This window comes from Centruroides sculpturatus, unplaced genomic scaffold, assembly GCF_000671375.1.
Source record: "Centruroides sculpturatus isolate CEXI.00-Female unplaced genomic scaffold, Cexi_2.0 scaffold139, whole genome shotgun sequence".
NCBI lineage: Eukaryota > Metazoa > Arthropoda > Arachnida > Scorpiones > Buthidae > Centruroides > Centruroides sculpturatus.
Window position 1 is genome coordinate 221,399 of NW_019384370.1, and position 26,176 is coordinate 247,574.

The window sequence follows — 26,176 nt, forward strand, 5'->3', positions numbered from 1 at the left end:
TCAGTATTTAATATTTTTGATATTTTTTGTTATTATAGAATAAAGAGTTATATTTATCTCAATTCTTGTCATTAAATAATTTTCACAACTTATTGATAGTATGAAACTTATTTGTTCAAAATATTTATTAAGATTTGAAAACTTTTGCTTCATTATTATTCCTTTTTTATTAAACCGTATAAAAGTACATAAATTTAATTTTTGGAAATAATTTTAATTTAAAAAAAATTGAATTTTTTTAAATTAAAAGATTATTAAAAATTGGAGCCTGGCATTATGATGATGTCACAATAACAACATCACCAGGATTATCATCTTTTTTGAAGCATTAGAAGACATTATATTATATTTTATTTATGCAATTATATTTTTTCTGTATGTCTTCTAATGTCTTTAAAAAAGATGATAATCTTGGTGATATTGTTTATGCAAATAATATTAGCAAAACCATACTGTAGTTGGTAACTTACAAAAAACTGTACATTACTATATACTGCATCGTTATGAAATTTTTTTATTTCATTTCCTATAATGTAATCTCAGCTTAGTAAAACTTCTGTATAGAGTTTATCATAATAAATTATTGTAGTGTATATCCATATTCCACATATTGTTTCTACATTGTCAAAGAAAATGTCCTTCCATCTCAGACTTTTGTAATCTCAAACAATCTTTACTCCTATTAGTCTGAATTAGAAAGGTTTACTGTATAATAAGAATATTTAATCATAAACATATAACTGCTCACTACACTTTATACCCTACAAATTCAATAATTTAAAAATAATAAGTAATAATAATATACAGTAGAGCGTCGATTTTCCAAAAGTCAATCATCCGAAAGATTTCCAGTCGGCAAATTTAAATTTTCGCCAGTGCTGTGGAGCTTCAATCTTTGGCTATGTCTTGGGCTACTCAAATATTTTACGCTTTTGATNAAATATGAATAATTATAAAAAACCAGTTTAACTTACCTACAGAAGAGATGCAGACAATCCTTTAACATTATTCCTTCTCCTGCCTCAACACCAATAAAACAAATTGGGCAGTCAAAATATTCTAAATTTTTTATTAAGTCTTGATCATCTATTTCCATCCAACGTTTATAGTTTTCTTTTGCAACATCTACTTTATAAGAGGTATCCTGTTAATAAAAAGAAAATCTTAATAAGTCACGTAACTTAATGATTAATTTTTATCATCATTTATAATATTATATAAGAACTCTGATTATATTCACAAAGAGTTAAATCATAGATGATATAAAATTAAACAGAATGTATTTTCTATAGAATATCATTATGATTAAAGAAACATGTGAAATAATTTTTGATTTTATAAACATATTAAGAATAAGCTCATGCCAAATATGTGGACAGTTAATTCACGTTAAGTTGAAGTTGTAAGGACTGGAAAAAAAAAACAGTTATCATTAATTCAACAGATTGAAAAAGCTAAAACAGTACAATTACAGTAAAATGTTGTTAAAATAGTTTAATTATCAGATAACGTATTGTACAAAATGATTAAAAAATTAACTGTAAATGAAATATAAATCTTACATTAGCAACCTTTCATAAAATGTAGTTAACTATCCTATTATTAATCCTCGGCTTTATACTTGTCAGGAAATTATCAACCTTTCTGCAAAAATACATAAACAAATGTATCAGCACTGTTTTTACTTTCTAGGTTTCACTGCAATGACTGTGGTTGCTTTGGCATTTATTGGGGCAAAAGAATCCCAGTTTCTTTATCTTCTAAATCATCCTTTTGCTCTTCCTTCTTTTTGAAATCCATTATAATATTCTCATCAGACAAAATTTCACAGATAAGCATATTTTTGTCAATATTCAAAAATTCCTCTAACCTTGTCACTACACAAAGATTTATTTATTAAATCTCTGTTATTTCATCAACTTCAGGAAAGTTGTCATCATCAGTTAAGAAATGTGGATTTTGTTTCCACCCCAAAGCATTAGAATTCATTGTTCCATGCACTGAAAAGCATTGTAATTACTTGTAATATATCAACTTAACTACTAACTCTTTTCTCTATGTTGTCAATGGCCTTCTGCACTAGTCTTTTCTGTATGAATGTTTAAGACATTTCATAATTCCATGATCCACAGGCTGAAGCTTTGAGGTAGTGTTGGCTGAAATAAAAAGCCACTTAAACTGGTTCATGGTGAATGGTTATTTAAAATAATGTGAATTTTTGTACTTTCCTATCACCAACAAAGGAAGCTTTTCTGTTCCAGCAGCACTAGCTCTGACTATCACAGTTGAACATTCTTTACTTAATTTTCCACCTAAACATGATTTATTTTTAAACATGTTGTTCCTAACTTAAGCCTGGTACTCACATGTGGAAACGGACAACAGAAACGGTAGTCATTCCATTGTCTTTCCGCATTATACTTCTTGCTATACAGTAATACTCCAAACTAACACGATAGGTGGGACCGAGCGATAACCGCGTAAGTTGGGGTATAATTTCACAATTTGTGTAAAATCTAAATCGGATGTATGTAAGCTAATAAATGTTCTCGTTAATCTTATCTCGTCTTTTGATTCATTCACAGTTATAAGAAACAGAGTCTCTCGAGTCTCCACAGATATAACAAACACAGAAATAAATAACACAAAATAAATTGTAGCTATATGTTGATTCCGTACGACACATCCAAACATGTAAGCCAGGGGTGTCCAACCTTTTTGTTTCTCTGGGCTGCATTGGAAGAAGTCAAGGAGTTTTCGGCCACAAGTATATATAATACAGTAGAGCGTTGTTTATCCGAATCAATCAGGGACTGAGGTTGTTCGGATAACTTATTTTTCGGATAACCGATTATGTACGAAAAAATATATTAACCTATCCTGTGTTGAAATTTTNTTTGCGTAAGTCGGGGTAGCGTAAGTCGAGGTATTACTGTATTTGTTATATCCTTGTTTTGTTTTCATCATTGACAGTTGTAAAATTCAAATATCAATAAACTCTGGGTTTGCGTAAGTCGGGGTAGCGTAAGTCGAGGTATTACTGTATTTGTTATATCCTTGTTTTGTTTTCATCATTGACAGTTGTAAAATTCAAATATCAATAAACTCTGGGTTTGCGTAAGTCGGGGTAGCGTAAGTCGAGGTATTACTGTATTTGTTATATCCTTGTTTTGTTTTCATCATTGACAGTTGTAAAATTCAAATATCAATAAACTCTGGGTTTGCGTAAGTCGGGGTAGCGTAAGTCGAGGTATTACTGTATTTGTTATATCCTTGTTTTGTTTTCATCATTGACAGTTGTAAAATTCAAATATCAATAAACTCTGGGTTTGCGTAAGTCGGGGTAGCGTAAGTCGAGGTATTACTGTATTTGTTATATCCTTGTTTTGTTTTCATCATTGACAGTTGTAAAATTCAAATATCAATAAACTCTGGGTTTGCGTAAGTCGGGGTAGCGTAAGTCGAGGTATTACTGTATTTGTTATATCCTTGTTTTGTTTTCATCATTGACAGTTGTAAAATTCAAATATCAATAAACTCTGGGTTTGCGTAAGTCGGGGTAGCGTAAGTCGAGGTATTACTGTATTTGTTATATCCTTGTTTTGTTTTCATCATTGACAGTTGTAAAATTCAAATATCAATAAACTCTGGGTTTGCGTAAGTCGGGGTAGCGTAAGTCGAGGTATTACTGTATTTGTTATATCCTTGTTTTGTTTTCATCATTGACAGTTGTAAAATTCAAATATCAATAAACTCTGGGTTTGCGTAAGTCGGGGTAGCGTAAGTCGAGGTATTACTGTATTTGTTATATCCTTGTTTTGTTTTCATCATTGACAGTTGTAAAATTCAAATATCAATAAACTCTGGGTTTGCGTAAGTCGGGGTAGCGTAAGTCGAGGTATTACTGTATTTGTTATATCCTTGTTTTGTTTTCATCATTGACAGTTGTAAAATTCAAATATCAATAAACTCTGGGTTTGCGTAAGTCGGGGTAGCGTAAGTCGAGGTATTACTGTATTTGTTATATCCTTGTTTTGTTTTCATCATTGACAGTTGTAAAATTCAAATATCAATAAACTCTGGGTTTGCGTAAGTCGGGGTAGCGTAAGTCGAGGTATTACTGTATTTGTTATATCCTTGTTTTGTTTTCATCATTGACAGTTGTAAAATTCAAATATCAATAAACTCTGGGTTTGCGTAAGTCGGGGTAGCGTAAGTCGAGGTATTACTGTATTTGTTATATCCTTGTTTTGTTTTCATCATTGACAGTTGTAAAATTCAAATATCAATAAACTCTGGGTTTGCGTAAGTCGGGGTAGCGTAAGTCGAGGTATTACTGTATTTGTTATATCCTTGTTTTGTTTTCATCATTGACAGTTGTAAAATTCAAATATCAATAAACTCTGGGTTTGCGTAAGTCGGGGTAGCGTAAGTCGAGGTATTACTGTATTTGTTATATCCTTGTTTTGTTTTCATCATTGACAGTTGTAAAATTCAAATATCAATAAACTCTGAAAACATTGAAGATATCCTGCATCCTGAAGTTTCAAATATTCAACCAAGAATTAACTTTATATGTAAAAACAAAAAAGCACATTCATCTCATTAGTTTGCAAATTTGTTTTTGTCCTTAAAAATATATATATAACAAGGAATTGTTTGAAATTTAACTAATTTCATTAATGAATAATTAAGACTATACAAAATAAATTTTGAATCATTTTTGCCTGTTATCATCTTTTTATTCCAGTCCAGGAACCACAAAACAATCAGCAACGTGAAGCAACATTTACACAAATAACTGATGAACACAATCAAAAAACTTACAATATTAAAAATGATCTCGACGTCAACCCTTTTCTGTAGGCTACAACGTCTACATTGTATAGTCTTAATTATTCATTAATGAAACTAGTCAGAATAATCCTGGGCTTCTTTGTACAATTATGAAATTTAACTGATAATAAATTTTAAAAATTTATGTTTTATTTGTATATTTATTTTATACTTATATGTACAGGTACTGTACATATATATAGGTTGTGGTAAAATGTTCTTAGGCAGAAAGTTTAAGAAACCTTGACCTTGAGTATCATTATCCTAAACTGTGCTATTAATTAATAATCCATACTGAAAATCCATTACTTCTGTTATAAGTTATATTTATGATTTACTGACTTTTTTGCATATATATTGAATAATAAACATTGCCATCTACTGTACTATAAAAATAAACATTTATCAAGAAGAATATTGTAGTCTACACTTAAAATAAATTTTACAGAATAATTTGTATTCAGATTTAGAAATAATTTGACCTTAAGCTTACATCTGAAAATAAATTATTTTATTAAAAGTAAAATAATTGACATTTTACATTAATGTATAACAATTGTATGTAATAACTAAAATGTAATTAAAAACGCTCTCTTTTTTGTGGATATTTAATATTTATTTTTATCCACTTCTATAAATTTTAAGTGAATATAATTAATTAATTTAACTATTTTATGAACTTTGTTATAGAGTTGCACAGTAATATTATTTATGGTCTTGTAATTTAGTTATTTTGAAAGCATTTTTATTGAATTTAATGCTTTCTCTACTGAAATTTTTTCTCAATGTTATTTTGAATCTTATTATGTTTATGATTAACTATATTTATTGTCAAAAAAAGTTTTGATCTGGTTTCTTTTCCTTATAAAATATTTAAATCTTAAAAATAAAAATGTAATCGTTTCTGTTAGCATGAATAAAATTTTGATACATTACTAACATATCTTGATTTTTGATAACAAAATAATTTTGTTCTGAGTACTTCATTTTGTGTACTTTGTTCACTTAGTATATTTTGGTATTACTGTTTTTTTTTTCTTATGGTTAATATGAAGCAAAAATGAAAGTTTTGTTGTTTTATTGTTGAACATATACAACAATTGCAGATGTGTACTTTTATCAAATATTACATTAAATGATGATGATTTAGATAGTAAAATTCTAATAATAGAAACTTAAAGAGATTTGTTCTCAACATTACTGATATTTTCTTCAAAAACCATTAAAAAATCCTACATTAAAAATTTATAAAAATGTAATTATACATTACATTTATAATTAAAGATACCTAAGACTTTTTGTTTTAAATTTACCTCCTTTTTTTCTAATGAAGTTTTAGATAAAATTTCATTCTTATGCTCATTCTTCGTTGTAAAATNTTAACTAATTTCATTAATGAATAATTAAGACTATACAAAATAAATTTTGAATCCTTTTGCCTGTTATCATCTTTTTATTCCAGTCCAGGAACCACAAAACAACCAGCAACGTGAAGCAACATTTACACAAATAACCGATGAACACAATGAAAAAACTTACAATATTAAAAATGATCTCGACGTCGACCCTTTTCTGTAGGCTACAACGTCTACATTGTATAGTCTTAATTATTCATTAATGAAACTAGTCAGAATAATCCTGGGCTTCTTTGTACAATTATGAAATTTAACTGATAATAAATTTTAAAAATTTATGTTTTATTTGTATATTTATTTTATACTTATATGTACAGGTACTGTACATATATATAGGTTGTGGTAAAATGTTCTTAGGCAGAAAGTTTAAGAAACCTTGACCTTGAGTATCATTATCCTAAACTGTGCTATTAATTAATAATCCATACTGAAAATCCATTACTTCTGTTATAAGTTATATTTATGATTTACTGTCTTTTTTGCATATATATTGAATAATAAACATTGCCATCTACTGTACTATAAAAATAAACATTTATCAAGAAGAATATTGTAGTCTACACTTAAAATAAATTTTACAGAATAATTTGTATTCAGATTTAGAAATAATTTGACCTTAAGCTTACATCTGAAAATAAATTATTTTATTAAAAGTAAAATAATTGACATTTTACATTAATGTATAACAATTGTATGTAATAACTAAAATGTAATTAAAAACGCTCTCTTTTTTGTGGATATTTAATATTTATTTTTATCCACTTCTATAAATTTTAAGTGAATATAATTAATTAATTTAACTATTTTATGAACTTTGTTATAGAGTTGCACAGTAATATTATTTATGGTCTTGTAATTTAGTTATTTTGAAAGCATTTTTATTGAATTTAATGCTTTCTCTACTGAAATTTTTTCTCAATGTTATTTTGAATCTTATTATGTTTATGATTAACTATATTTATTGTCAAAAAAAGTTTTGATCTGGTTTCTTTTCCTTATAAAATATTTAAATCTTAAAAATAAAAATGTAATCGTTTCTGTTAGCATGAATAAAATTTTGATACATTACTAACATATCTTGATTTTTGATAACAAAATAATTTTGTTCTGAGTACTTCATTTTGTGTACTTTGTTCACTTAGTATATTTTGGTATTACTGTTTTTTTTTTCTTATGGTTAATATGAAGCAAAAATGAAAGTTTTGTTGTTTTATTGTTGAACATATACAACAATTGCAGATGTGTACTTTTATCAAATATTACATTAAATGATGATGATTTAGATAGTAAAATTCTAATAATAGAAACTTAAAGAGATTTGTTCTCAACATTACTGATATTTTCTTCAAAAACCATTAAAAAATCCTACATTAAAAATTTATAAAAATGTAATTATACATTACATTTATAATTAAAGATACCTAAGACTTTTTGTTTTAAATTTACCTCCTTTTTTTCTAATGAAGTTTTAGATAAAATTTCATTCTTATGCTCATTCTTCATTGTAAAATTAACAGATGTATGGCTATTCAAGTCTGTAAAAAATTAATAATAAAAATAAATATATAATGAATAATAATCCATAGTAAAAATCGTCCTATTTTAATATCACATAAAATGTATTATTAACAATTGTAATTATCTGTTTTTCTTATTATTTATTTATTAATCTGTAATGTTTGGAAAAAATATATTAAAAATAATAATAATTTTTAAAAATCATATCAAAAGAAAATGAAATCTATCCTAACGGACTAATTAAAATTTTTAAATTTTAATTAGGTCATTTAAAATTTTAATTAAGTTTTCAATTTAATCAATTTTTTCACTCAATTTAAATTTTAATTAGTCCATTTCGTCTAATTAGAAAAAAAAAAATAACTTAAAAAAATCCAATGTATGTTATTGTGACATCATAATGCCAGGCTCCAATTTTTAAAAATTTTTTAATTTATAAAAATTATGCAAGTTCAAATCCAGAAAGTTTGTATATAATTAATTTGTCTTTGGCACCTAAGCTTTCTATATCTGGTTTTGATTTTCATCTAACTAACACCATTCTCGAGATTAATGAAGGACAGATGGATAGATGGAAGATGATAGTGGAAATGTACAGGTCTGAAATCTTAAAACTACTAACAATGAAAAGTTTCAGTGAAAAACAATGTAAATTTATAAAATGTTATTAGCATATTAATTATCGTCATATCTTTAAAAATTTTTAAATACCCATTAAAATCACTATTTAATGATACTAGATATTTTTTGTTCTTTGTTAATCAAACTATTTACTGTATCATATCCTACTGAAAATTTTCAGAAAAAGCAATTAAATAATCCTGAATTTTATTTAAACTTATTTTACTCTTAGCTTAATTATTAAACTAGTAGTACAGCGAAATTCCTTTAATCTGGCATTGCTGGGACCAACACAGTGTTGTTTTATCAAATATGCCACTTTATTGGAAGGTGCTAATTTTTCCAATTTTTTCAATTTCCTGGATATAATTTCTGATATCTTGCATATAAAACTGTACAAATCCACCTGTAATCTCAGACATTTAGAGCAAGTTGAAATAAGGCTGCCAGCAAATATACCACCATTAACTTTTGCGATGTAGATTCCTTCCCCAACATAGAAATTGTTCTATGAATTATAATCTTACTATCCTCTCCCCTCTTCCTCTCTTTCTTATGTCACCTTCCCTCTTCACACATGTACAGCAACCTCCTGTTGTTTCAACAGCTGTGAGGTCACTTAGCCTGATGATGCTGTTCATTCAACACAGGTGAAAACATTAGCTCTATCCCCATTTTTTTCTGCTAGTTATTTGGTTTTGGTGACTTTCTTATTATAACCAGTCATGAGTGGTTATCTAAATTATTTTTTAGTCACAGTTTAACTCACATGCCAGTTAAACTGTGATAAAAAAAATGGGGTTTCCAGTCTAATGTACCGATAACTCCCCATGACTAGTTCGGCATGCTAGCTAATCGAGTTTTCCAGCATACCAGATGCCGAGTTAATGGAATTTCACTGTATTATAAATTTGTTTATTGTATTTTTTGAAGCATTAGAAGACATGTACAGAAAAAATATAAATTTTTTCAAGTCTTTTCTTTACATCCTTTTACAGTCTATTTCAGAGGTAGCAGCAAAAACAGCTCAAAGATACAACAAATTCTTCATTAAAAACACCAATTATAGATTATTAAAGAATTAAAAAATCAAAACCAGATATAGAAAGCTTAGGTACCAAAGACAATTAATTATATACATTTATTAATTAATTATATACAAACTTCTATTCTGGATTCGAACTTGCATAATTTTTTTAAATTAAAAGATTATTAAAAATTGGAGCCTGGCATTATGATGATGTCACAATAACAACATCACCAGGATTATCATCTTTTTTGAAGCATTACAAGACATTATTTTATATTTTATTTATGCAATTATATTTTTTCTGTATGTCTTCTAATGTCTTTAAAAAAGATGATAATCCTGGTGATATTGTTTATGCAAATAATATTAGCAAAACCATACTGTAGTTGGTAACTTACAAAAAACTGTACATTACTATATACTGCATCGTTATGAAATTTTTTTATTTCATTTCCTATAATGTAATCTCAGCTTAGTAAAACTTCTGTATAGAGTTTATCATAATAAATTATTGTAGTGTATATCCATATTCCACATATTGTTTCTACATTGTCAAAGAAAATGTCCTTCCATCTCAGACTTTTGTAATCTCAAACAATCTTTNTATGAATTCAATGAAATATCTGTTTGTATGAATGTAAATTATAAACTTAAATATGTAAAATCATTTTCTTACCTATTGATTTTGTTCCAGATGATTCTGAAGATTCACTTAACATATCTGTATCACTTGCCAGTATCACAGTACCACTATCAGAGTCCAAACTAATATCTGAGTCACTATCACTGTCATCATTGGTTGAATCATTTGTTTTATTATTTTGATTATATGCAAAATTTTCATATTCATTTTGAGGATTTTTTTCAGTCATATAGAGAAATACTGGGCAACCTTCTTCAACAACATCATACTCAGCGAGTGTTGAATCATCATCCGTAGCAAAGCATTTGCCAAGTATCCAACGTTGAAGATATCTTGGATATCCAAATTGTCTTTCCAGCTACATATACATATAATAATATATAATGTCAATATATATAATTTATGTGATAAATGTAACAGTATTTACTTACTTTATCTTTCAGCATACCTAAAGTCATTGTTGGTGAAATTAATAATGGTATTAAGCCTTTATGAGATGACTTATCTTCTATATACAAACTCACCCTATATTAAAAGTTGTTTGTTTATATTACTTTAAATATTTGTTTGGTAATATCAAAATTAAAACAAATAAATCAAATATATAATTGAATAAACTACAAATAAATTAAATAATTATATATTTTCAAGAAAATATTTTAACTATGTTATTTAACAATGATTATTATTTCTGATTCCAGTATATGGTTGAAGGGATACTCAGGTAGAAAGGGAGATAGTTTGGTCACAAAACTTCCAAGAAGCCCAAGTTATAAGTGTTTTAAAATAAAAGGCAAGTGCAATGCTCACCCTTGAGTAATGGCAGGTTAAAGTAAATTATTGGATATACAGGGTGTCTCAAAAGTCACTCACTACCTATTTCAGTACATGTGTTTTAAAAAATGCTATGCTGTCATAACAATATGTATCTTTAGTACAAATTTGTATATGAAAAAAACATTAATTGGTTTATGTCAAATTTTGTGCAATTATTAAATTTTTCCATTCAGACCCATATCACTGATGAAGAACATGGAAGAATGAGAGTTTGTGGTAACATGCAAGATGAAAGAGTTGAATTGCAAGAAAATTAGATACAATTTTTTCATTAAGCTCATCAAATTAAGAGGAGTTGTATAAGAAAGGTCTAACAGACAAGGCTATTCATGAGTTTTTATGCTGGAAAGTATGTTCCAAAAAGCTTATTGCTTCAATCTTTGTAGAGACACTGACAGTTGCCACATGCAGCACTAATTTTTTGATGCTTATACTTTGAAATAAATATATTTTTCATGTTTAAACCAGTTTTTCATAATTCTAGTTATTTTTCATAATAAATAGCAACTTTTGAGATACCCTGTATGAATTTTAAAAAGTTTCTTCTCAAATTTATTGGACAAATTAAAAAATTGAAAAGTAATCTTTCTATAATTTATATTAAAACTACTTAAATGAAGACTAGATAATATTTAAGTAATTTAACAATTCCTTTACAAAATACAGTGGGTGATCAGTTAATGAACAGATCGGATAACGAACACTTTCGCGAAAGATTTTTATGATCGGATAACGAACACCCCACAGAACAAACACAAGAAGAAGTGACGTAAAATAATGAATACCGATTGGTCTTTCCTTGTCTTCGGGCAACAATTCGAAACTTCTTGGAGTGTGGGAGACGTCGAAATCGACGCTCAAGCCGGTATATACCGATTGGATAGCATTTCTTCGAACTTTGAAACTCTCCCTTGTAATTCCAGCCTTTTATTTTTCCGACAAAACAATTCTTTTATGTATTCGCGAGACTGTCGGGTAGGCGCTCGTTAAGTTTTGCATCTGTTTTTCTTTTTGAAAGGTGAGTATAATAGCAAAGGTAGAAAGTGGGCAGAAGATACCTAATGCTGCTGGGCAGTTTGGCGTGAACAGGTCTACAATAGGCCGCAGTTCAATCTTATCTAAGAAAAATACTGTATAATCAAGAAGACTCAAGCAGCTAAAGGAGTAACAAAAATCACATCTGAGAAATAAAGAACGTCGAAGAGTTCGTAATGGAACTGGAAACGGATCTGACGACAGAAGAATGCCAAGAACTCTTGAATGAAGAACACCAAGAAACTCGGCGAGATATATTTTCTTCTGAAAAAGAGGATTAATGACGATATCTGTTATTAATTAAAGATCCTTTGAAGAAGTGGGAGAATGTCAGAACAACAGTGTTAGAATGGCATCCAAACCAAGTTGAGGCTTGGGGATTTCTACAATTGCAATTACTTACGAAAAATTCTGAAGAAAAGAGAAAAGCAATCGACATTAGACAGATTCTTTAACCCTTTCAAACGGAAAAAACATGACTAATAAAAGCACAAGACTGTGTATGTATGTATTTTTATTATTACATATAAATAAACGTAGTAAGAAAGTATATAATTTTTATTTTTGAGGGTCTCCAGAATGAATTAATTAAATTCCCATTAAAACCTATGGTAAATCTATAATTGGTTAATGAACAATTCGGATAGAGAACAAAGTCTTGGAACAAATTATGTTCGTTAACCGATCACCCACTGTATAGACAACTAGCACTGATCTGAAAGTTTCTTTTCATAAATCTTTATTGTTTTTACTTGAGTTTTTGTTGATAAACTTAATTTCAAAATGAATATAATGCTTTTTGACTTTGTATAAGTCCAAAATAAAGCTTCATACCATACTTTACCTACTCTGTTATGGTAATCTAGTAAGCCTAGGTAAACTTAGATTTGTCAACAAATTTTGCTGGTAATAAGTACAAGTTTAACTTATAATCTGAAGACAGAAATTTCATACATAAATTTCCAAAAATTAATTTTTTATAAATTATACATATATAGGGTGTCCCAATTTAATCAATATACAAAATATCTTGAGAAATATGACAAAGAAAAAAAATGTTCAAATAAAATTTGTACTGTATCAAAAAATATACCATCCATGCTTTTCCAGTACTACTCCTTTATTAGAAAAAATGTTTTTGCTATTAAATACGTTGATTTAAACATTCAAAATACAGCTGAAACAATAATAAATTAAAATTGAAAATGTTTTTTTAATTTATGAGTCTAATAAACATTTTCAATTTGCACTGTTTTGCAAGGTAATGAAAAATGAATTAACTTTTGAATCATTCTATTTCCTTGTGACTTTTTACTGATTTGTTTTTATTTTTGTACAGTATTAAATACCCATATATTGTACATACTGAATAAATAGAATATGGTAAAAAAACAATCCTTCAACAATCCAGCAAATAAAATTTACTAAAATAAAAACATTTTTTATCATTTTAACTGATCTTCCTCAGTTACCATAAAATAGAATGTGAAAATAAAATGTAAATTTAAAAATAAATGAAAATGAGAATTCTGAAATAAATACATAAATAACTGAAAATGTAGCTGTGGACAATAAAATAAATAATTAAAGAAATAAAATAAATAACAAATAAATGTCTCTTAATAAAATTAATCTTCATAAAAAGACCGCCATGCGGTAGCCAATGTGTCTGAATCTCTACGGTTGATGCGACCGGTTTTTTTGTGTGCTTTAAAATTCTCCAATCTTTCAAGATATTTCATCGTGTGCATATTTGTTATTGGTTTGATAATTGATGCTTGCTCCCATTGGACATGAATGTCCTGTTGCCATGCATAAGCTGATAAGTGTGGTGTTATCAAGCTTCTTATCAATTGTATATTTATGCTCCTTGAGCCATTGTTGTAAGTTGTGCATTGTGACTAGTTTAGATTTGACCACATAGACTAGTTTAGATTTGAAACATTGGGCGTCTAATGGGATGGAGTAGATTTCTGTGGCCGAATTAGTTATATTGTTTTTTATCGTTCCTTAAAATTCTGAAAACCACAGGGTTGCATCAATATACTACTTGGAGATTATTAGCCTTAGCTGCCTTCTTATGTATTCCCCTTAAATATGGGATATAATTTAAAACCACCCTTTGTTTTTGGTCCAATGAGGTATGCTGATGTTTTGTTGTTCAAAAGGTTGTGATTAATTTCTCTATCATTTCCCTCGAGTATCCTTGTTGTTCTTAAGATGTAATTTAGCTCTGTTACTGTGTCATTTATGCTTGTACAATGCATATAAGCTCTTCTTATCCACGATCTAAAGGCTACCAATTTAATGTGAAGAGGATCGACAGAGTTATGTGGAATTAAAATGGGTTGAAAACATGGTTTTCTATATATGTTGGTCCAAATTTCTCCATGTTTGCAAGCAATGGAAATGTCCACAAAAATTTACAGTAATTTCACTTTTCTGGTCTAATTTGTAGGAATAATCCATAGAAGTTATCATTGATCGCTTCCAAAAATTGCTGTAGGTCTGGTTTTCTCTGCCATAGGATGAATATATTGTCCACGTATCTACCGTATAAAATAATAAGGTGTAATAAATTATTAACACAAATAAATTAACACAGTATTTATGTATTTATTTCAAAATTCTCATTTTCATTTATTTTTAAATTTATGTTCTATTTTCAAGTTCTATTTTATGATAACTGAGGAAGATCAATTAAAGTGATCAAAAACATTTTTATTTTAGTAAATTTTATTTGCTGGATTGTTAAAGGTGTGAGTGAAGATCTTATTGCTGTTCTTTCCCAACTCCGTCTCGTTGAGTTGGTTTCCTGTGTATCACGATTCGGTGTAGTGAATCAGGTTCGTTGGAAAGCACACCTCCACACTCAAATTGAATATATTTACAGTTTATTTACAGTTGTGGAAAGTAAAAGTTAGAAAACATAGTATATGTACAGGATAACCATACGTGCAGGATATTCACGTGCCAGATTGGCGTCTGGGAACTAATAACCTTTGGAGAGACCTCAGTCAGCTTGTGGAGTCGGCTCAACTGCACGGTCGGTCCAGTCTCTGCACTAACCCGTCCCTGAGATGATTAACAGAGGAGAACACTCTCTCTACGCTCAGTGGGCTTCCCAAATGCCTGAGATTACCATGTACCAGTCTCTTGCCCTTCTCTCCTACTCTCTCGTTCGCCCCGCAATTTAAGGATTTTTGGAACGGGGACTTCCGACCAATCACAACCCTTATTTATGCCAGAACAGCTTACACTCAGGTCTGCCGTCATCCGACTAGAGTGAAGCTTACACAAACATCCGTCACTTGTTTACGTTCGTTTTGTTTACCATATGGCAAATGTACTACCATCTGACTGCAGGTAGGTTCAATTAACAAAGCCGGCACTTCCTTTGTCTTCCATCTGTTTACAAGACAACACCTTACAAGTGGTATATTGCCCGACCGCATGTGGGTCCAATTGGCAAGGTCACGTCTCTTTTGTTCCCACTCTGCTAAAAGGTCAATACTTTACAGTGTGTTTTTTATTGTACTAAATACATAAGAAATATAATAACATTGCAAAGCCCGAGTAGTATACAATAAATCACCAAACGATATTTAGGTGATCGTTTGGTGACATAAGAAATAGTTTTCTAATTTAATTAGTTAATTTTAAAAATTAGAAATTGCAGTAGCTTAATAGCACATTCATTATATTTATAAATCTCTAACAAATAATAGTAACTTAATGTAAATTCTGTAAGACAAAAATTATAAATAAAATCAAAGACTATATTTTCACTATTTCTAAAACAGAAAAGGTCTGTATCATGAGACACATTCTAATTGGATGACAACATGAAATTATTTAAGTGTGATTTTAAAAAAAATTTATATTGTTTTTATATTTTTTAAAATTGAGACTATATATAGTTTCTGTATCACAAATAAATTAACACAGTAATTTAATATAATACTGCAACAGTAAGCAGAAGACAGTATAATAAATAGATATCATAATTAGATTTTCCTGGGACTCTGGCTGACATCCACCAGGAAACTAACAGTACTGTTGATTAGCTATCTGACTTGGATATTATTATATGACCTTCATTCTTGTATTTGCTTGTTATTTTCCATATAAATAAATAACATAAATTGCTAAATTATTACTAATGATTATAGATGAAATTCTGTAATTTGGTTTAAAAGTAAGACTTAGACTGCCAACTTTTACTGAAAATAATTAAATAATTAAAATATTCTGGAGGAAAAGATCAGCATGGAGCAAAAATCAAACTTACAACTTTTAATTATTGTGCAGTTATGCTATCTGGATCTCCATCTGATCTTTGCTTCCAGATATATATTAGTTAAAAACATATACACACACAAGTTAATTGCTATGCTGGCTGAATCATAATTACGGAGAGCTTTTGACTCTCCATAGTTATCAACTGGCTTCCAGGATTTGTCCAAGCATGATATATAAATAAAATATAAAAAAAACCAAGCTCAATTTACTATTAATAGCCAGGTTCTTAAGCTTTAATTTAACTAGTTATCATTAAATCATTAGGTTAATCACAACCAAAGAATCTAGCAGTTAATATTTTGTTATCAAATAAAAAATTATTTGGTCATCAATTAAAATAAAATTTAATTTAAACAAAAAATTTCAACTTTTACATTTAAATTAGTGAAAGTTTAAAACAGAAGTTTTCACCAATTTAAATTTGTTTTAGTGTATCAAGGATGAATTAAATATATAATCTAAAAAGGTAAAAAATAATGATAATTACATCAATAAGAATGCTTACAACAATAAATAGTCACATTATATCGTTGGACTATTATTATTTACAAATTATTCTAAAATAACTTTTTTTCAAATTTGTTCTTATAACAATTTATGAAATGGCCAATGATAGTTTTAAAATATAAATTTTATGTGTTAGTTGATATCTATATATGATTTTATATACTGCATTACATGTTAAAGAAATTCTTAACTAAAAATATCTAAAATTCAACATCATATATGAAAGACTAAAATTATGACTACTGTAATTAGTTATTTAACTTAATATTATATAATACTGTAAATTTTTAGACATTAAGTCTGCTATATAATTTATATATTTGATGTAATTTTATGGCATAAACACATCATACTTCTATATTTTATGCATGTTTTATATTAGATATAAAAGTTTACTTACCATATTTTTCTATTATATTTTTTTGGTATTGCTCCATATTCATCTATTTTTTCTAACGAATCTGTAATTTATAATTTATTATTTTTTTATCTAATAACTGAAAAGTACTTGAAAAAGAGAAGAAGGACACTTACTTTTTTTATTTTGGCAAGATGACAAATTTTGATTATAATTTTCAGAATTAGGTATTGGTGGAGCCCGATATGATTTCCTGTAATTATGATTTCTGATTAGCCTTTGATTTCTAATTGGCTTTTTTGCTTCTAAGTTCAAATCATTTTCATTAAAACTAGTTTTCTTGAATCTATCTTTTTGATTAATATATTCCTGGTTTCTTGCATGTTTATGTGCAGCAATATAATAATTGCAAGGTCCTTGAGGAAGAGCATCAATTTTTGTTGCTAATTTTACTGATTCTCTTGATTTAATTCCATTTTCAAAAGTCACTTTTTTATTATTTTTATTCACTAAACAACTTTTCAAAGGTTTATTGATTTTATAACTTTCTTCTAACTTTGTTGCTTTGACTTTATTTATATTAAAATCCATTGGAGCATATTTCCATTTTGTAGGAAGTGATTTTAAGTCGTATTCATCACAATCGGTAACCGATTCCTGAACTCGATTTATCTTTAAATTATTTTCTGATGAAATTCTAGGATTAGGTAAATCTAAATCTGAGTTTCTTTGAGTTAAATAATTAAAAGCAGCAATAAAATCACTAACACTTGGTCTGGATTTAAGCAATTCTTCAAGTTCAGTAAATTGTTCAGATCTTTTATTTATCTGATAAGAATATTTACTTTTATAATTTTTATGACTACAATCTTTTATTAAAGGATTTTGGTGTCTGTTAAACATCATTTTTCTATGAATGTTATCACCTACGTACTCATCATTTTCATTTGTTAGCCAATGTGGATTTGAACATGAACACATTAAAATAGGATTACTGTGAGATTTGGTGCACAAATTAATTTTTCTTTTGGGAAGTTCATTAAAATGATTTTGATCAAAATGTTCAATGGTTTCAAAATTAGGTGAACAATTACATCTACATTTTCTTTGCTGAGGAAGAGGTAATACAAAGTCATGGTTTTGACTGATCCTGACATTATTAGAAATGCAAGCTCCAGCTATATCCTTTTCACAACAATGATGAAAACCATTTTCATGCAATTTGATTTCCTCATTATAATTTTCATCTTTTTTACCAATACTAAAATAACCCAAAACTGTAACATTATATGAATCAGCATCTTTCGATAAAGTAGGACAAACAAAATGAGGAATGTTTATATATTTAAAATTATCTTCTTTACACATTGCACAGTTACATATACAAAGTTCTTTATTTTCAATAGAGTTTTTAACAACATTGCTTCTCGAAAATTCTTCTAGTTGATCTCCATTAACATTTACAATTTCATTAAAATTGTTTGATATATTTATTGAAGAATAAGAACTAGATTTAGAAGAAAGTGGTGGTTTAGGAGCTGGTTTCTTTTTTGGAGATTTACGTTTTTTGGGTGTATTTTTTCCACCTACATTTAAATCATTAATTTTCTTTTCTTCTAAAACTCTTGCATATCTTCCTTGACAAATTACAGAAATCTCTTGTTTTTGAACTGGATTAGGTACTTCTTGACTAATTTGTTGGGAATTTATTGAAAGTTGATTAAATGTATATAGTTTACCTATTGCTGTAGGCAGATCATCAATTTTATTTACTTCTATTTCTTTTGAATCATTAATTTGAGGATGTGTTTTCTCAGATAAATTAGTTACATTTGGAGGTAATGGTGCTTTCCTTTTCTTTCTCTTGATACATCGTACTGAATTCTTAATGGCAGTTTTTTCAGAAGATTGTGCAGATGTAGTACAACAAATTACTTCACCTGGATTTAAAACAGAATTTGTAGTAAATACTGTTCTCTCAGTTTCTTTTCTGTTAGAAGAATCATCTGCAATACTGTCTGAAGGTCTACTTTTTTCAGATGTATTTGATGTTTTTTCACATGGAATATATATTTCATTTTCCATAAATGTTGCAGTTATTTTCTTTTTCCTTTGTCTATATGAACCTCCTAAAGTAAAACATGACATCAATACATGAAATCCACCTTTATACTCAATATCATTATCAGAATCAATAACAGTCCATTCTTCAGTAGAAACAACTGCAGGACAACTTGCTATTGAAGGAGTGCTATTCCTTCTAGATTTAATTAATTTTGGACTTCCTGTAGATTGATCTGAATTAATGGTATTTTGTTTCTTTATTTTTTTCTTTTGAGTCCTTTTAAGTGAGCCAATTAACAATGATCTTGCTGATTTTTGTTTTTCATGGTTTTCTTCTATCAAATTAGATATTTCACCACCTTTATTTTTACACTTGCATAAATCATATGAAGTTTTATTTTTATTGCATTTCTGAGAGAAAAATAAAGAATTAATAAAATTTAGTATAACTTTTGATAGTAATATTTAATATAAAAATGAATTTAATTTCTATCATTCTACATTTCTTAATAATGCTTTCCAACTATAATGTCAATTTAATCATTTATTAGTACAGATTCTAGTTTTCTTTAAAAGGCATGAATATAAAATGCATTCTTGTTATAATAGTATTTTTTCAAAATTGTCATATAAAAACTTTTATAAATTTTAATTAAATTACTAGGAAAAAATGCTTAATTCAAGAGCCAAAGCAAAATTTTTTATTTAGAAATCTTTTCTTTCTCTTAAAAGAACATCCTCAGCTGAAAAATTTTGAGAATGAAAATATTTTTAAATAAAAAATTTTGTTTTGGCTCCTGAATTTAGCATTTTTTATTCTAAATAATTTGATTATGGTGTCAACTACAAATGTTTTTACTGTTGAAATTTTCATTATTAAACAATTTAGACTGAGTTTTGTTAAATAAGCAAAAGAGATATTAAATATTTATAACAAATATTACAAGCATGTACATAAAATGTCACATCTAGTCACTTGAGATGCAGTACATATTTTTCACATATTAATGTGAAAAATATATATAATTATTTTGCCTAATTAAAATATTATTGTTAACAAAACAAATTTAATAATAAAAAGATATGAATTTTATCTCAATGTTAATTCATATAAATTTATTAACTAAAGATGCAAAATTCATCAAATCTTAAAAATCCTTGTATATTTTAACAGGAAACATGCATTATTAATAATTATTTCTAATATTAATAGTTTAATTTCTTAAATTTAAAAATACTTTATAAATTTTAATTAAACAGTTAGTTTGTCTATAATTTAACTGTTATAAAAAAATTGATTAGTTACCTTTTAATAGCTTTCTTACATGCATCACAAACTGTACAAAATGGCATGCAGTTTTGATCCACAAATTAAATTTCTACATATTAATCATCATTGAATTAATCTTTTTAACTGTAGAGGATTATCTAAAAATAAAATATACCACTATTCATATATATAAATTTTTGTTGTTTTTAAACATTAAAAGTCAATGAAGAATAACATGTATCATTAATCTGAAATTTCCTTTCTAATTTAGCCATCTGTTGATTTAAAATTTACTAAATTTAATTGTTCTGTCTTAAGAGATGACAAACATTAGGATCAGTTTATTGAAATAAAATAAAATTTTACATATTTTTTACTTACCTATTTTAAAACTTGCACACTTGTTTAATTATTGTTAAATTTACTAATTATATATACTTTATAACCATTAAAAGAAACAGATAAAAATTTGGCTGAGAAAAGTTATTTTTTTTTATTCATATAGAAAAAATTTATTTTTAACAATTACTTTAAAATAAGGTTCATATTAGATAAATATAACATTAATAAAACATCTTGATCCAGTAAGAAATATTTAATTAGATGAAACTTTTTGACATATTTAACAGTACATTTCATGATACACAAAAAATTAATACAAAATATACATTATATATTTGAACATGAAACAAAATGTTCATTTAATTAAAAATGTGTTATTGGATCATGATATTGATCTTATTAATTAGTTTATAAAGTTTAAATTATTTTTTAAAAATTTAAAAATTATACACAATTATAAATATTAATATATAATTTTATAATTACATATATTAATATTTTATATATGAATGTTCTTTAAAGTTCTATTCTAACAATCAGAACTTAGTTGTCAGAAATATCTTCATATTAAGTATTGTACTACTCATTGTTGTTATTAATTAATTCAATTCACATATGTACAAGGTCTGTTCAAAAAGTATCGGACCTTTTTTTTCCGCGTAAACCAATGATGCGCGAGAGGCCTCCTTCAGTGGAGTTGTGGAGGGGACAGTCATGCACAGCCCTGAATTTTTTCCCGCCTGCAGAAAGCGTCAGTCGTTGGCAATCGGCGTATGAGTGAGGTCATGTAGTGCGCTCTCGTCGGATTTCACTAAGCTGGAAAATGACTGAACAACGTGAGCAGCGATATTACATCAAATTTTGCCAAAAACCTTGGCGATACCCGAGTGTAAACCATTCGCAAGATTCAGCAGGCTTTCGGGGACGATCCTCGAGGCCAAAAAAAGCGCGGCAGGTCCGCAGCAATATCAAAGGTCATGTTGACAGTTTTTTCGACTCTCGTGGGGTGGTGTGTCGTGAGTACGCACCACAAGGCCAAACCATCGCAAAGGAGTACTACCAGGAGGTCCTTCGTCGTCTTTCCGATACAGTGCGACGCAAACGACCGGATCTGTGGTCGATCAAAACTTGGCAGCTCCATCGTGATAACGCATCCGCCCATTCTGCGCATCTGATTCGGGCTTTCGTCGCCAAACACAATACTCCTGTGGTTCGTCACGCTCCGTACTCTCCCCACATGGCTCCGTGTGACCTTTGGCTATTTCCCAAGCTGAAAATGCCGCTAAAAGGAACCCGAATTTAGTCGAGAGAAGACATAGTGCAGAATCTGACGGACCGGCTGATGGCCATTCCAAAAGATGCGTTCCAGCAGTGTTTCCAGCAATGGCAGGAACGCTGGGAGAAGTGTATACATTACCAAGGAAACTACTTTGAAGGGGATTAGGGTTTTGTACCTCAAAATCAATAAATTTATTTTTGCCGACCAAAGGTCCGATACTTTTTGAACAGACCTCGTATGTATGTATGTACACACATACAAGAATTGTCAATATACAGTTTCTAAAAAGCATAACTGATAAAGTGATGTTATATTGGGCATGAACTAATACATCACATGTGAGATACATTCCAGACTAACTAAAAAAACAATCTGAATTTTTTGTATGGAAGTAATAAATAATAGTTGTCACTCATATGCCTATGAATATGATTTACTATTTACTTGTTATTTACATTTTTACTTCATGATACATTCTCTAAAATTATGATTTACAGTATTGTATAATATACTGTCCTGCTATACAGTTTTAATATTTATTTGTTGTTTTAAACATTTAATACATAATTATTATTGTACTTGTACTATGATATGTACAGTAGTTTATGTCCTTTACAAACTGTTGCAATTAAATGCATAATTTGCATTTTAGTATGAAAAGGAGAACTACTGTCTTTAATGAAAACTATGTATTTAAAATGACATATGTCAAGAATCTTCTGAAATAAATTATAGAATTGTTTTTATGAATGCATTCTTATGCCTATAAAACAATAAACTGTCTATATTTTCTTACTCAAAATTATTATGATAAATTTATGGAAGGTCAAAAGTGTGAGTGTCACACTTTTAAATATATACATATGAATATTCTCTTCCAGAAAAGTAATAAACTTTTCTATTTGTTTACAGTATTTGATATGCAATGGATTTTAGCATCTGCAGTAATGTTCAATTTTTACTATAAAACTTAAATAAAATATTAAATAAAAAATACTAAACTTTTTAAAATGTATAAGAGTTTTAATTCCTATTTTAGCTAAACACATCAATCAGATTATTTTAGAAATGAAATTATTATTTGAAAGATAAATTTTAATTTAGCAATTTTTACATTCAATATTTGAACAAACATTATTTATTAACAAATGGAATAAAATTAGAAATTGCTGTTTCAACTAAATTATAAATGCAAATTTAGTTTTATAGAAATAATGTCTTGATCATATAATAAAACAAGAAATATAGATAAAAATTTATTTGCATTTCACATTTTTGTTTAGCTAATCAAAGTATCATTATATTATGTTATTTTAGGTAATAATATAAAAATAATACAATAGAGCATCGATTATCCGAATCAACTGGGGACTGGGATTGTTCGGAAAATCGATTTTTCAGATAACTGATTATGTATGAAAAAATATATTAATCTATGTTGAAATTCGTTCAAATCCTAGCAATGGGAATGAAGGGGGTGGTACCCTCTCACGGTCATGCCAGTGCTGCCAGCTAAAATACACAAAAATAATATCGGAGTATCCCAAGACATAGCCAAAGATTGCAGTGCCACAGCACTAGTGGAAATTTAAATTTGCCAACTGGAAAGCTTTCAGTTAATTGACGTTTCAGTTGATTGACATTTGGATAATCGACGCTCTATATAAATAATATATGTATATATATTATTTATATACAATATATAAATATATANACACTTTTTCATTTTATAACGTTTGCCAGCTTAATAAGCAAAAAAGTTAAAACTTATTTATAAATGTAAATAAATATTCAAACATTTAAACATTACCTTTAAAATTGTAGTAGTGTAATTGAACATTTTTTGTTTTAATAAAATTATGCAATTTTGCTGCATTAACATTATTTACATTTATAAAATTGTTTATTTCCAATTTTCTAAACAAAATTTAACTTATTTAAAATAATTTTATTTTATATATAGTCAAACCTCAGGTTACGAATGCCCTGTTTATGAACAATTCGATTTACAAACAAAATTTGAATGCCATATTTGATCTGATTACTGTACAATAACTCAGTTTCTGAACAAGATACTCAGCAAAGTTGGCCACTGATTGTCATCTTCCTCTACTTCCTATGTTAAAGAAAGCTGATGGCCAACCAATCAATGACAGGAATACCAATTCAACAGTAGCACTAAGATTTGCCTCATGTCATTAGATGTCACAACACGAACCATTGATGATATTGTTATTCAAATTAGATTTCAATGCGCATGCAAGTAATACTTCCAATTTTCAGTACATGCCACAATTCAGTTTAAATCAAATTAATTAATAAAAACTGTATTAATTGACATTCATGTAATATAAATGACATCCAATAATTCATATATAATAGTGCTTAACTCAAATTAAATAACAAAAATTTATTAATGTACTATATAGTATAATATTAATGTTTAATAAAATATTTATTAATACCAGGTAACCAGTTAATTAAAATTACATTCTNTTACTAAGTCAAACTCTCAAGCATTCCAAAGTATAATCCTCCTTTTTCAACATTATTTTGAATTTATTAATTAGATCATTTTTATTCACATTGAAAACAATGACAGATGATAGATTTTTCTGTTATAGTTTTTTGTACTACTACAGTAGTACAAAAAACTATAACAGAAAAATCTATCATCTGTCATTGTTTTCAATGTGAATAAAAATGATCTAATTAATAAATTCAAAATAATGTTGAAAAAGGAGGATTATACTTTGGAATGCTTGAGAGTTTGACTTAGTAAAAGGCAAATGATTTGGAATAAAGTAGCAAAGTTAATTATTATATGTCAGAAACAGCTAACAAAGTGCATAATTTCTTATTATTTTCTACTATTACATGTTAGTAATGAGAAACAAACTCTTACATATTTAAATACGAAGTGATGATTCCAGTTTTAACAATTTTGTGAATAGAAAAATGAAAATCCATACACTTAACAAATGAGGATCAGACCTGAATAACAACAGTTCCATAGGATGATGATTTTACTCCACTTACTGCTATTTGGAATACAGTCATACCTTGGGTTTTGAACATCTTGGTTTTCAAGCAAATTGTTCAAAGACCAAATCCTTGAACAATTTTGAACTTGTATTTGCCCTGGTTGCCATATGATAACTCAGTTGTGGCTCAGAAGATTAGAGAGACAAGTGGTCAATTCCCTATACTTCCTACGTATGTTAAAGAAAGTTGATGGCCTTATCAACCAATGACAGGACTACTGATTCAGAAGTTAGTGTTGCCAAGATTGCTTACATCATTAGACATCATGAGACGAATCATTGACAATGTTGCTATTTAAATTAGATATTAATGTACATATGGGAAATATACTATTTCTGTTTTTTGGTACATACTGCACTTGAATCTGAATCAAATTAATTAATAAAAATCATGTAAATTGACATTCACTAGTGTAAATGGCATCTGAGAATTTATGTTTAAGTTGTCATGGCTTAAGTTAAATAACAAAAATTTATCACTATTATAATATATATTATAATATTGATATTTAATATTTATTAATACTAGGTAGCCAGTCAATTAAAACTAATAATAATAAAATAATAAATAAAACTCTGGCCTTTATGCAAAAACTTGAAACTAAAAATAAAATCAAAATTAATTAATTAGTTAAAATCAATGTATCATAATAAAATCATAATTTTGTTGCTTGACGATGCCCATTTAACATGAGCGAAAATGTTTGCACATTGTGTATAATTTTATTGCTGGTTTTGTTGTTGCAGTGTTTATTTTTGTAAAATCAAAACAATTGAAACAGTATTTTGGAAAGTATGGATAAAGTACTTGTCTATCTTGATTGATTTGGTTATATTTCATCCAGGCAGAGTCAAGTCTCTATTTATAGCACTTTTTGTTAAATACAAAATGTATATAGATATGGATATAAATAATATTATATTGCATTTGTAGACATTTTTATGCATGAAATGCTGCTTAAAATTTTAAAAAAAGCTTTGTTTTGAGGATCAGATACAAATGAATCAATTTTACATTGTTTCTTATGGAAAAATTTGTTTTGGTTTGAGAACTAATCAGTTTCCAAACAACATT

General features: G+C 27.9%; 1 protein-coding gene across 1 annotated transcript in view; it reads right to left on the bottom strand.

Moving 5' to 3' along the window:
- Window positions 1-20,718, bottom strand: part of LOC111614336 — a 38,944-nt gene extending 18,226 nt beyond the window's left edge. The window contains exons 1-7 of the mRNA XM_023355713.1: window positions 20,473-20,718; window positions 17,279-19,577; window positions 17,145-17,205; window positions 10,495-10,588; window positions 10,097-10,421; window positions 7,698-7,786; window positions 975-1,144 (exon numbers count right to left, since the gene is read on the bottom strand). Coding sequence (XP_023211481.1) covers window positions 975-1,144; window positions 7,698-7,786; window positions 10,097-10,421; window positions 10,495-10,588; window positions 17,145-17,205; window positions 17,279-19,250 — 2,711 coding nt within the window. The 5' untranslated portion in view covers window positions 19,251-19,577; window positions 20,473-20,718. The remainder of the gene's footprint in view (window positions 1-974; window positions 1,145-7,697; window positions 7,787-10,096; window positions 10,422-10,494; window positions 10,589-17,144; window positions 17,206-17,278; window positions 19,578-20,472) is intronic.
- Between the last annotated feature and the right edge of the window lie 5,458 nt (window positions 20,719-26,176).